The 13,151-nt window shown below is 47.7% G+C and overlaps 1 protein-coding gene across 4 annotated transcripts in view; it reads left to right on the top strand.

The window, feature by feature from the left end:
• SLC4A4 (solute carrier family 4 member 4) overlaps positions 1-13,151 on the top strand; it is a 116,368-nt gene that overhangs the window by 64,958 nt on the left and 38,259 nt on the right. For 2 of the 4 annotated variants that reach the window (XM_053974898.1, XM_053974897.1), the window contains exons 5-8: positions 2,414-2,574; positions 5,030-5,209; positions 9,645-9,740; positions 11,967-12,043. In XM_053974898.1, the coding sequence (XP_053830873.1) occupies positions 2,414-2,574; positions 5,030-5,209; positions 9,645-9,740; positions 11,967-12,043 (514 nt within the window). The remainder of the gene's footprint in view (positions 1-2,413; positions 2,575-5,029; positions 5,210-9,644; positions 9,741-11,966; positions 12,044-13,151) is intronic. The other 2 variants (XM_053974895.1, XM_053974896.1) reach the window with 2 other exon arrangements.

The following is a 13,151-nucleotide window of genomic DNA, read 5'->3' on the forward strand; positions in this document are numbered from 1 at the left end:
CATGGGTTGGTGGTGACCTTGGCTTTGCTGGATTAATGTTTGGATTAGATGATTTCAGAGGACTTTGCCAATCTGATTCTTTGTATTAATGACACAGAATGTAACGAAGCACCCTGTTGAAATGCTGTTAAATTTCTAAATTGGCTCAACCTCTTGCCTTTGTAGATAATAATCTGACAAAGTGTCTGATAGTTCAGGATTTTTCAGTACATTCCTGAATTTACTTAATCTTGCACCATAGAACCTCCTGAGAGCTCCTGAGCATCTCCCAGTGTATCCAGAGCTGGCTGGTGCAGTGCTTCAGTGGGCACAGGATCTGCCAGCTGTTTTGGGGTTGTTTTACATCTGCTGCTGCAGAACGCTCTCTTCCCACAACTGGCAAGTTGCAGGAGCTGGTGCTGAACACAGGAAAAAGTGCAGGGCTGTGTGGGTGGAGGAGAGGACAGAAGAGACCTTGTGAGGTTGATGCTTCCCATGGCCCCAGTGTAGAACTGCACAGCTCCCAGCTGGGAGAGCAACGCTACCTGCACGCTGGGGCAGGGCTAAAGGCTGCACTCATATTTGAGAGAACAAACAATCAAATTACCTTCCTCATCTCCCTCCTGCTCTGTTCTGACATCTACACATTCCTTCACCTCACTCCCAACAGCCCCGTGAAAGCTGTGTTGATATTATCGGGTGTAAAAGGGTGAAGGATAAAAATGCAATTCCTGGCACAGCTTATATAACAAAAAAGATCATAACAGAAGTTTAAAAATCCCATATCCACCATCTCACAGTCCAGCACTGTCATTCCTTTTCTCTGTAATCCCATCACTTTCCTGCAATCCCTCTGCTTTATAAGGCGACAGTCCCTGTACTATGGTGGACATGTCTTGGTCCCCAAAGACACTTCACTGAGCCTCACGACAGGCTGGGGCCCTCCAGCTGCTGCAGATCTTCTCCTTTTTCTGCTCCACTCAGTGTCCTATGAACACCTCTGGAATGCAGGCATTCCCATGGTAGTGCAGCCTGCTTAGTGAGGGTGCCCCTGCCCATGGCAGCAGTTTGGAACTAGGTGAGCTGGGAGGTCCCTCCCAACCCACACCACTCTCTGGTTGCATGAATTGAGCAGGCATTTTTTCACCCAGGTTCGCAAGTTAATGTTTGGCTTATTGTGTTGGGATTGTGGGTTGTAGTGAGAAAAGTAAACAAAAAGCAAATATTGATAGTTGTGAGTAATCACTTTCCCTGGAAGGACAAACACTGGTAATTTGCAGCCTTCCTCATGTAACTGGGTAAATGTAACTCGGTCCCACATCGCACAAAGCCCCTCAAGTGCACAGATTTGCATCCACCAGGTCCCTCAGGCGTCCTAGGAAACACTTCATTTTTGTGAACTAAAAGGACCTTATTAATTTGAGATGAAAATCAGTCTTTTATCTTGAATTAAAAAGCAGCTTTAAAAAAACAAAGTCTCAGAAAGAGATTATTGCAATTGTGAAACATAATTGATTAATCCTCAAGTAATACATTTTTCAGGATTAAAGATAATTTCACTTGCTGTTAATAATAGTCTTTTGAACAGATTTATGAGCTTCCTTACCTTATGTGTGGGGGTTTTTTTTCTTAATAATCTCTTTATATTAGTCACTGGAATTTTCATTTTCCACATATATTAAAATGGTGTCTCAAGAGGGGATTAAAAAGCATTTCTGCTTTGCCATTAGGGCGTACTGAACCACCTTTTCCTGCACCCCCAGCTTGCACCAAAGCCATTGCTGGCTGCTGTGGTGAGGGAGAAGGTGTGGGCCAGCTGAGATCCCCCAGCCCTCGCAGGAGCCCTGGGCTCCATCCCCGCTGCCCATCCCTGTGTGCTCCGGGCTGGGCGCAGCGGGGCCAAGGGCAGGGTCAAGGCTGCAGGGGGAAGTGGGGGTGGGCTGCAGGGACATGGAGCCTCCTGCTTCCCTGCTGCTGGGATATGGTTTTAGGGGTGTGAAGAGTGTTTTGCACAACCAGGATTTACCCTTTGCTCTCACCTTCCATCAGAGATAAGTTTTCTGGGTTTTTCAGACCTTGGTTAAATCATTAAACAGCAGCTGGAGGGAAAGAACGAGCTCCTTAATATGTGCCTTCTCCTTTGGTGGCTGGGATGTGCTCCTCTCTTCCCCTCTTTGTCTGCCTGTGGGCATGGGACAGCAGTATTCCATGCTGCCTCCATCTTGGCAGTGTCTGATTCCATATTTTATTGCCTGAAATTGAATCACAGAATCATTTAGTTTGGAACAGCCCTCTAAGACAATAGAGTCCAACCATTAAGCCAGAACTGCCAAGACAGGGAAGGACAAATCACCTTATTTCCAGAAATGCTGGTTTATTTCCCTGCAAGGAGGCAACAGCCTTAACCCCATCTCATTGCTCTGCCCTGTTGCAGGTGGATCAAGTTTGAGGAGAAGGTAGAACAAGGTGGGGAGCGATGGAGCAAACCGCACGTGGCCACCTTGTCTCTGCACAGCCTGTTCGAGCTGAGGACGTGCATAGAGAAGGGCTCCATCATGCTGGATATGGAGGCCTCTTCCCTTCCACAGGTGGTGGGTGAGTACACCTGTCTTGGCTCTTTCTCTCACCACTTCCCCACAAATTTTTATTAACTCTGGTATGGCTTTATGGGTGGTTTTAATGAAAAAGCACTGCTTTTCCAATAAAAGAGAAAGAAAAAAAAAAGAACAAGGAATAAGAGTGAAAAACTAGAAAGTACCTGGAAAAAAAATAACAGATAGATGAAAAGGGTCCTTCTCAGTTTAGGAAGAAGAGTAAAAGACATCCGTTTAATTTATGTTCACTGTTGAAAAGGTGACATGTGAAAGGGCCACGTCTCTGGGCAGAGACCCATCAGGTACCATTCATGCAGAACAACTCGGGCCAGGACCTGCTCTTGGATGAGGTGTTCAGCTGCCCACTGAGGGCACGTGGGGCTGTGTTTAGGAGCCCCCAGCAAAGGAGAGGGGAGAGCACCCCCAGCACCAGCTGGTGCTCTGCTCTGCAGAGTGCGAGGGCAGGTTTTGTACAGTCAAATCAGCTGTGGACCAGAGTGACACTTTGTGACATGCTGAGAGCCAGATCATGTTGCCCATGGTGTGTGAGAACTTAAGAGAAAATAAATTTTCCAAGTGAGCCATCCAGTGGAGGGACATTTAACCAAAATGCTGAATTCAAGAGCCCTTACATGAAGAGATCTAAAAGAGCAAAATTAAGTACTTCCTCTGCCAAAACTCAGTGCTTTGAATGATCATCTCAGGAAGTAAGGTCAAAATTATCCTGGCACGGAATTCTCCCATACACTGGATTGTAAGACTAGGAATTACAGCTACTTCTGGTGTTAAATACAGGGTTTTGAACTTAGTTTTTCAAGTGATTATGGTGACATCTATCTTCCTTTGCTTTTGTGTCTGGGTGTTAGAGTGCACAGCTTTGCAAACTTTTAACAAAATAAATCCCCCAAGAACCTCTCAAGTTTTCTGCTGAATGTGAACCTGCTTCAGAAGCTGATGTTCATAGTCTGAAGCCTTAAACCCTCAAACATTAAATTTTCTTTTGAAGTCCCTTCGAGATGTCACCTTCAATCTCCTTATCAACCCCCAATTTAAATCTAATTCCTAGGAGATTAAATTACACATCGGTGGCTGCTGTTGCTGTGACACTGTCCTGAGCGGGGTGTTTTTGCTGGTCCAGAGCCTTAATCAGACAGGTAGGGATAGCCAGCACTGGATTTCCAGAATAATTTAATCATGATCACTTAACTTGTGTCTGGTAGTGACACACAAGAAAGGAAAACTCCAAAGAAAAGCTCTCTCTGTTGTTCGTGTTTTAGCAGCAACAGGGAAGGGAAGTACCAGATAGAGAAGGATAAACTTGAACACACGTTCTGAAGGAAATACTCCAAAAATCACTAACCAAAACCATGAGCAAGAAAAGCTTGCATTAAAATAACATTTAACAAAGGTCAGCCTTTTGCCAAGCATGTTGTGTAAGGGTACCTACGTGCATATACCCACCCTGTCTTAATTTGAGAGGAAGAACTAGGTGCTTCCTTAGGGATTTGAAGAGGCATTAATTCTTGGGCAGCACGTAGAGGATGACTTTCTGACTCACTGAGTTAGCAAATGTGATGCGTGTCCTGCCTCCCCCTTGCCATAACTTTTATTATTAGCACAAATAAAAGTTACCAGCAGACAAATATGAGCTGCCACTTGCCCTCAGGGGACAGCGCGTGAACTCGAGTCACCAAGGGAACAACTTCATGCGAGACTTACTGCACAGGGGACATTCTTCATAAGTCTGGCCACCTTTTTGCCTTTTTCCTCTGGGATAAGGGAGGAGAGAGGAGGGAATTGATGGGAAGTGAGCAGGCATTGAGGACGCTGGGGGCCTTTTCTCCTGGTGACTCCATGAAAAGTAAAGCCATATAATACATCTTGTAGTAACTGGAGCAAGTTCTGCCGCTTGTAGTTGCCGTCACTTCAGTCCTGCAAGTGCATGATTTAATTAGTGGCTCATCTCCAGGACTTCCTCCTATCTTTAGATTAGGTTTTACTGGGGGCCTGCAAGGTGAACTCAGGCCTTGTTGAACTGTATGGAAGATTTTCTGAGTGCTTTTTGGAGCATCATGGAACTTACAATAGAGTAATAGTATCTTCCCGAAAGTCCAGGCTCAGAGGAGATTCCATTTCTGAGCTAAGAACCGTCTTACCCTGGTCTTTGAAATAGGCTCTGTGACATGTAGGAAATAGCAGAAGGGAATCTCAGTGCAATGGGTGTGTGTTAGTGGCTCATGCTGGATGGAAATGCTTATGTTCTGTTTCGAGAGGAATGCCTAAAAGAGATTTTCATACAAATAAAAGCTGGCTTTGAGATGGTAAGAAAGCCTTCAAAAAGGCAGGGTGGAAATGCCTCCAGCCTCTCTCTCTCTACTCTCCCTGGAAGCGGTTTTGAGCTCTGTGGTTAATTTTGCTCTCCCCTTCCTCCCTCCCCTTTCCTGTGCCGGCCACAGAGATGATCGTTGACAATCAGATCGAGACGGGGCTGTTGAAATCGGAACTGAAGGACAAGGTCACCTACACACTGCTCAGGAAGCACCGGCACCAGACCAAGAAATCCAACCTGCGCTCGCTGGCTGACATTGGAAAGACCGTCTCCAGTGCAAGTAGGATGTTTTCCAACCCCGATAATGGTAATGCAGAGGCTACCTGGCTATAGCCTTCTCTGTCACAGCAACCTGCCCGCCCAGAACTAACTGCGTGGCCCTGACACTGCTTCCTAACCCCGTGGAGTAGCGAGGCCGTGCTGATGGCACATCAGCAGGGGCTCTGCAGGCTGCTTCGGCCCTGGCACGGCGCTCTAACCACACCTTCACTGGACTGACAGGAACTCCAGAGGCAGGCAGGGGGGTGCTCTTGCAGCTGGCGTCTAGGAGATGGTTTAGGAGCAACGATAGGAGATTCACCAAAAACTTTGGTGGGGCCTGAACCTTAAAAGGCTGATCACCTGAAACATTTGGGCAGAGACAAAGCTTCCGTGCACATTCCGTGTCTGTAACAGACAGTGTCGGTGGCACTGTGAATCAAAAATGACCTGGCAGTAACACCTAGCTTGCATTTTATTGCCATACAATCATTGTCCAGTGGGGTAAAGCTGATTTCCATCTTGCTTTATTCATCCTAAAATAGTTTTGTGGTGTGTGTTGTGGATATGTGTCCTCTTCTCTCTAAAAAAGGTGTAATAGGTAGTGCCATGTTGGTAGTGGTGTCCCTAAATAATGTGTGTGTGTGTGTATGTATGCAGACAGCTACAGAGGCCTGGGCACTGACTCAGTGCTTGCCCCTGGGTGGAGATTTGGGGTCTTCTTGCTCATGGTAATAAAAAAAAGAGGAGTTTTATGCCTCTTGTCGTGCCTTGGAGTTCTCTTCACTGTCTCCTGTGGCAGTCTGGAAATGGGGCTAAAAGTTGCCATTTTAAAATACCCAGAAATAAAAGCAGTGGAAGAAACTATTTTCTTCTTGCTGCACCAAAGGCCTCTTAGCTTGCTGTGTTTGGCTTCTAAAACTCACCCTAACATTCCTCCCTAACCTATTCTCACACTTCATTAATATTTCCTACCTTGGATCATCCTTTGATTTTGCAGCAGGAGTGTGTGTGTGTGTGGAGACTGTTCCTCGCTCTGGGTGATGCCTCTTGTCATGTCCAAGTTCCTTGACAAGGTGGTGAGTGAGCGAGTAAGGCAAGGTGCAGTAATGTGAACCAAGGGAGAGTTCTCGGTGAATATCCCTGCAGGAGGCCAATGGAGAGGAGAAGGACTGGACTCTAGGGAGAGCACTGGGAGGAAACGACAGCTTTAGGGAAGGGGCTCAGCATGGCCAGATGAGTCCTGTAGCTGGAGGAGCTATGGGCAGGGACTCCTTCTGCTGGACCACATTGCTACAAGCTCCAGCCAGCCTGGCCTTCTGGATGCCTTCCCATGGTGTGCTCCCCACGGTTCGGATGGAAGGCATCTGCTTTCTGTTACCACCTCCATGGCTCCGACCCTTTCTGGACCTTTGGTGGCTGGGTTTGCTGTGGGGAGCAGAACCCTGGCCTGTGGCCACGGTGTGTGGGAGGCTGAACACCAGACAGACACGTCTCCAGCTCCTGCTGCTCAGGTGTTTCAGTCGCCTCTTGTAGGGGATGCCCTCAGTTCTCGGCTGCAAACCCCTTTTCTTGCACGTAGGCAGAGCTTATCCCAGGAAGAGTGATGCTGAAAAAGGGCATTCCTCAAATTCTCACTCAGCCCTTGCTCATTTTTCATGGCTAAAGGCCCTCTTTACTTGGATTTTAAGTGATTTCAGTTTAATTTCTTGTTCTTGTTTGAATGGGATGTGCAGGTCCTGGTTCAGTTGGACTGATTCTCCAGGAATTCTTTCCTGGTCTGGCCATCAGCCACTCCTTTTATGTTGTTCTGTCTCTGTTCTCCCACCTGGGATATTGATGTGCTCTGAGGATGTATAACACACTCTGTTCCATGACAGTACAAGTGCATTGAACTTTAGGAGGGTGAGACTGACATACGGGGGAAATACCTCATGAATAGTCATTACTGTTATTTATTATTTACACTTTAATGAAAAAGTAACTACAGAATGTATTGATCAGGTTGTACCTTGAATTCAATGGGTGTCTTGAGTGTCTTTTAGACCAATAAAAATTTTATGAGGCCAGCAGGAGTGCAGCTGTCTCTTAGCATAGCTAATCACCCTAATGACTGTGCCACCAGCCCCAGGCACTCCTAAATTTCCCTAGAGTTTCTTTCCAGGTAGGTGTTTGTTTTCATTTCAGTGTCAGTGAAACTTCCATCCAGTAGGTCTGAGCATCTGCCTGCCCTCTGCACAACAGCTTTATAGGCTGGTGTAGCTGCCCCCTGCTTGACTGGCTCAGCAGGGACACCCTCTGCAAGCCAGCCAACCTGCCCTTGAACACTTCCAGGGGTGGGACCTGTTTGCTAGATCTGAAATTTGGAAATATACCATGGGCCGTGGCTCAAAAAAATCCTGAGGTGCCTCTATTGCACTTGGTTCAGAGCTCTTAAATAACTGAAGTCTTAGGGCCTCCAAAATGTTCTTATTTTCGACTTCTGAGATGAATGAGCCCCATGAAGTTATCTCAGATGCCTTTAGAAATTCAGGAACCTAAGAAAGAGAGATGTTTCTGCCCATCTCCCTGCTATAACTGTTCCTGGAGCATCTCCATTCTTTCCCAACCCTCCCTAGGGATGGGGGTGGCTCTGTGGTCCCTGGGCAAGTCATCCTCAGCCCCATCTTTCATGTCACTGCTCTGTTTGAAGGTAAGGTAGTGATCAGATAGGCAGAGACACGGCCAAGGTGTGCTCTGACACCTGCTCTTTGTCGCTGCATCGTAGAGGTTGATGTGGGTCATGCTGTGGCAGGATGTTTTGTCAGGAATCCCTTTGCTCTGGGAAGGGAATTGGGCAAAAGAGGGTAGTTCCTTGTGTGCCATGGATGGAGGAGGATAAATCACAACACTCCTTTGCTGTCTGTTCAGTAGGAAAAAGATGATTGCCAATATTCTGGGCATACAAAGCTGGACTAAGCAATCCGTCCACGTTATCTTGTGAAGACACAGCCCTTTTCCTTGCTTCCATTGGTAGAAGGTTGAGCTGTATGAAGTGTTCAGCAAGGATATTTCCATGTTAGATATTGATGGGACTCCTGCAGGGGTTTTTGCCAGGTTTTTGTGTGTGTCTGGTTCTGTTGAGTGGCTTTTGAAGAGTTCTTTGTATCCCTTCCTGGCACAGCCCTTGTCCTGCACCCCTGGAGCAGTACGTAACACCTGGGCTAGCAGCTCTCCAGCTGGCACACCTTGGGGTTTGCCATGCTATAACATGGGATCTGTGGTCCCCATCCCTTCTGCAGGTGCCTGAGGACTGACCAATATTTACCAGCCTTCTGTGATGATATTTGCTCTCCATTTTGAGATTTTTCTTTCAGAGCTTTGTGCCTGCCAGCGTTTTGTATAATTTAACACCTGTGGGAGCCTTTGGCAAGTGAGAAATGATCAAATGCTGCTAAACCCAAGCTGGCAGAGCCTGTAGAAAACTGTGATGTGTTTAAGTGTGTGTGTTTAACCACCATAAATAATGGCACAGTCCCATCACCGTGTGGGTGCTGCCTAAACACCTCCTGAGCACTGTTTGTTCACACTGTGCTGGCAGCATGGTTTGGAAACAGTTGAGTGGGAATAGCAGGCTGTTGGCAAGGTGTCAGCTGAGGCACAGACAGGAGGGTACCTGGCTGCAGGGGGAGAAAGATTTTACTCTACTTTAGAATCCTAGAAGAGTCTGGGTTGGAAGGGAGCTGAAAGACCATCTTGTTCCAGCCCCTTTGTCACTGGAAGGGACACCTTCCACTAGCTGAGGTCACTCCAAGCCCTGTTGCTTGGACACTTCCAGGGATGGGGCAGCCATGGCTCCTCTGGTTCAGCATTAATCAGTTCAGTGCTTTTCACATGAACTGTGACCTCAGTACCTTTATAGCTGACCAGTGGCATCAGCTGAACAATACCAGAAATGAGGTGGTGTCCAAGGAATGCTTGGAAAACCCCTATCCATGTATGTATTGGCATCATTGGAAGCATTGCAGACTAAGGTGAGCACTTCCAAGTCTGGATTGGTGTGCCTGAGTGAGTACAGATGGGGTCAGGATGCTCAAAGTTGGCTCCTGGGACATAACCTGATCTTTATTTTCAAAAACCTGTTGTTACTGATGGTGCTGCAGCCTGGAACTGCTCAGTGCCATCAGCACTGCAGCTGCTCACTCACTTCCTTGAGATCTGCTTCAAAGATGCCTGAATTTCAGACACCAGGGATGGAAAGCTGTGTCCAGCCCTGCCAAGTGAACGCTGCGAGGTGGAGCTGCGGAGGAGATGTCAGGATCTAAATGAGCGGGCTTTGGTGATTGCACTGTGCAGCTCAAACCTTCTTTCCTGCCTGACTTCCCTGTACCACCGCTTGAGCCTTTCTTTCTGGCATAATTTTATTTTCTTTTCTTTTAACTTTTCCCCTTTGCTCTCTTCCTGCTCTTTGCTGCTGCTCCTGTCTCCTGCTTGCCTGGCACAAGCACGCAGCCCGCTCGAGAGCTCCGTGCCCTGCCTGGCCACGCGCACGTTGGACGATGAACTGGGAGTGCAGCGCAGCCCCAGCGTGGGATGGCTCAGTAAGTGCCGGGCAGCGCTGCGGGCGGGCTGGGCCAGCAGAGCACGAGGAAGAGGGGATTCCACCAGCCGGGCTCTAACGCTTGCCGCTGCATTAACAGTGGGGAGAGCGTGGATGCGTTCTGTGGGGAGTGGTGCTGCTCTGGCTGTCTGTATTATCCCCATGGTCCCTTCCATGGCTCTGTTTCATTCTGTTTTCCTTCTTTCCTTCATCTGGGATGAAGCAGGTAGGTCAGGCCATACTCCCCTTCCAAGGGTCATCTAAGATGGCTGCTGGCACTTTTGTTTTTGTCTCTTGAAGTAGCCTTTGGCTGTTAAAGGGGCTTAAATATTTTAATTTTCATATAAATTATCCTCAGAAATAGTCTGCCAGCTTGATTTCTCTGGGGTGAGGTGGACAGGTTTCTGGCACTGCTCCTGTCTAATTTCTTGTGTCAGGGAGCCTTGCTGATCCCAGAGGAGCACACCACTCCTCCCAGGAAGGCACAGCTTATGGCACTGGTGGCACAGAGGTATTCTTTGGTGACCATGACAAGCGACTGAAGTCTGAATTCCAGGGTATTCCCCTTGCTAGATTACTATGGAGCTGATTCATAGGACGAGGCAATAGCATGGAGGGGTTTGGACTGCCTGACATACTTCCCTCACGAGTCCTTGGCTGAGCACGGCATGGACAGGGTCAGGCCACCTTTGCCAGAGAGACAGGAATGGGAATTGGGCCTGGGTCAGGAAATTATCCTTTGTTAGCAAGCACCATAAGGGTGAGTGTCATGTGCCAGAAGTCCTCCACGGGGGTCTCAGCGGCCGAAACTTTGTACTCCACATGCTTTTTTGGAGCTGCTCTGAGTTTGTGTGGCTATGTTGACCCCCCAGGAGAAGGAAGCTGCTGGCAAGGGGAGAGAAAGGCACAAAGCCTCCTCCTCTTGGGAGAAGGGTCATTATATGCCAGGGAACAGTCAGCTTGGAATCTAATAAACAAAGAAAACAAGTGATGTAATCTGGAAAATATAGCAGCTAAGTGGGGTCTTAAATAACAGCAGGAAGAGTTGAAGCTGGGGATCCCCTAGTACATGATTTGTCTAATTGTGCTTGGCTTTGGCTGTGCTGGTGTTACTGGAAGTGGCAGTAACACACGGCAGGTACAGCTACTTTGAATCTATCCCCACATATGTTGTAAAGAAAACCCAGCTCTGGGGAGTCCAGAGTTTTTTATTCCCACTCCTTTGGTTATTTGCTCCTGATGCTGATTTATTATTGAGCTTGTTTGTGCTGGGAGCTGATGAACACTGAGAACTTGGATATTCCTTATAAGAATATCAAATAAATTTTGTCTCAAAACACAGCCTCAGTTGGGAGATGCCTCCTTGCCACTTTTCTTTCCTTAGTATTTCCTCTCTCTCCAATGAAGTTAATGGTCAGAAACTCTGGCATAAAAGCTCCTGGTGCTGTGTTCCAGGTTCCTACAAACGTGATGAGAAGGGATGGGAACATTTCAGGATAATCTATAAGAGTTCATACCGACCAATGTGATTTCCGATCCTGTATCCATCCCAGAAGTCTTTGTTTGCTATCGGTTTGCTGTTTGTTTGTGTTTTGGGTTGTTTTAAATTTAATTATTCTGCTGTGTCTCTGGAGAGTTTCTTCACCTCTCTGGAGAATCTGGTGCCAGGAGTTGGTGACTCCTGGCCTGTCAGTGTGGCACATACATTGTTTTAATCAGTGAGATGCTTAAGGTTCTTGAGCTTAGTTAATGAGCTTACTTGCAGCGAGGGAGGCATTCATTAGGGGCTGTCTCAAAGGAGCAGGAGCTGCCACCCTCCCTCTCTGCCTGTGCTGTGTGCAGTGCCTGGGATGCTGAGGAGGGCAGATGCCAGGGCTTTGCATTCTGGAAGCTCCCAACTCTGTGGAGGGATGAGTTTGTGGTGGGTCTTGGGTGAGCTGGCCAGCAGTGTGGTGCTACGTTGCTTTTCTCCCACAGGCAGGAATTATGGAGAGTCCTTGGACTCTTTTGCTGTCCTGGGAGTCACTGGACTGCTCTGGGTCAGACGTGACGAAGCGTTAGCTTCTTAAATCCCCCCCGTGCCACACGGAGTGACAGAAAGCAGCTTGTCAGGGTCTGGAATTCCCCACATCAGCCTCTCAGGGAAAGGTGTTGCTGTAGCCTGAGCCTCTGTGTTCTGACTGGATCCAAGCAGGTGCTTTAACTGGTGTTGACATTGTTCTTCCAGGCAGCCCAGCCATGGCTCACCGAAACCTGACTTCCACCAGCCTCAACGACATCTCGGACAAGCCTGAGAAGGACCAGGTAAGCTCCAGGCCCAGCTTTCTCTCAGGGATGTGTTTGGAGAGGAGCTGCATGCTGGGGAAAGGGCTCCTCTGTACCTTAGCCCTGAAAACAAAGAGGAGTGAGTATTTTTGAGTCCTGTGACTGGTTCCTCCACTCTTTAAGTACCAACCCTTGGAAATGGCAAGTTAATCTCTTACAAGGTCTGAAGCAAGTGACACCACATAGATGGCATCTTGCTGACTCCTGTGAGAAAGGAGGGAAAATACCCCAGGTGTGATGGATTTTGGATCCTCTTCCTGCTGAGGGGTCACAAGGGTCTGCAGAGGAGCACCCTGGGCTGAATGTTCACAGGAACTATGGGGTAGAGCAGGAGCACTCAGGGAAACGTGTCCCTGCTGCAGCAGCTGGTGGAACAAAGGTGCTGCCTCCCCCTGTACACCCCAGCAGGAAGGTGGCTGTGCTGACAGGTAATGTGGGAGAGCAGCTCCAAAATGCAGTCAGTCATTGAGTTAAAATTGGCCTCCAGTGACAAATCTCCATGGACTTGACCTCTTTCTTAGACTAGGGTAATGTTTGTGGTATGGCATACGGGCTGGCTTTGTGTGTGTTTCCGTCCTTTCTGAAGGCTGCCGGTTCGGAGGGGTAACAGTAAGTTTATTCCAACTCTTAGAAAAACTGGTGGCTGAATGAGTTCTCTGTGCAAGTTTCAAAAAACCTTTGTCTGGGTTCAAAAAGTGGGTTATTCTCAAAGCCCGGCTGTTTCTTTCGGAGAATCTCTTTTTTTTTGTCTGCATCTTCCAGCATTCCTTAGTCCCATGGTGATTCTGAATGCAAATGAGAGTCACTTTGGAAAATTGTTTGGGTAGCACAGTGCTGCTGGCCAGTTGGGGATGACTCCTGTCCTTCAACAGTGGCTGGTCCCAGTCTTCTCTAAGTGTGTCCTGAAAGGGACACAGCAACATAATTGAGGTAGAATAGTGAGTTCAGACTAACTAAATATTTTAAAAAGAAATTGATATTTGCCTAAAGAAATACACTTCCATGGAAAGAGAAGGGGAACAGTGTGTTTTGCACTGACCTCTGTCATGCAGTGTTGTAGTATGTTGTAATATCACCTGTATTGGTT

This window comes from Vidua macroura, chromosome 4, assembly GCF_024509145.1.
Source record: "Vidua macroura isolate BioBank_ID:100142 chromosome 4, ASM2450914v1, whole genome shotgun sequence".
Taxonomy (NCBI): Eukaryota; Metazoa; Chordata; class Aves; order Passeriformes; family Viduidae; genus Vidua; species Vidua macroura.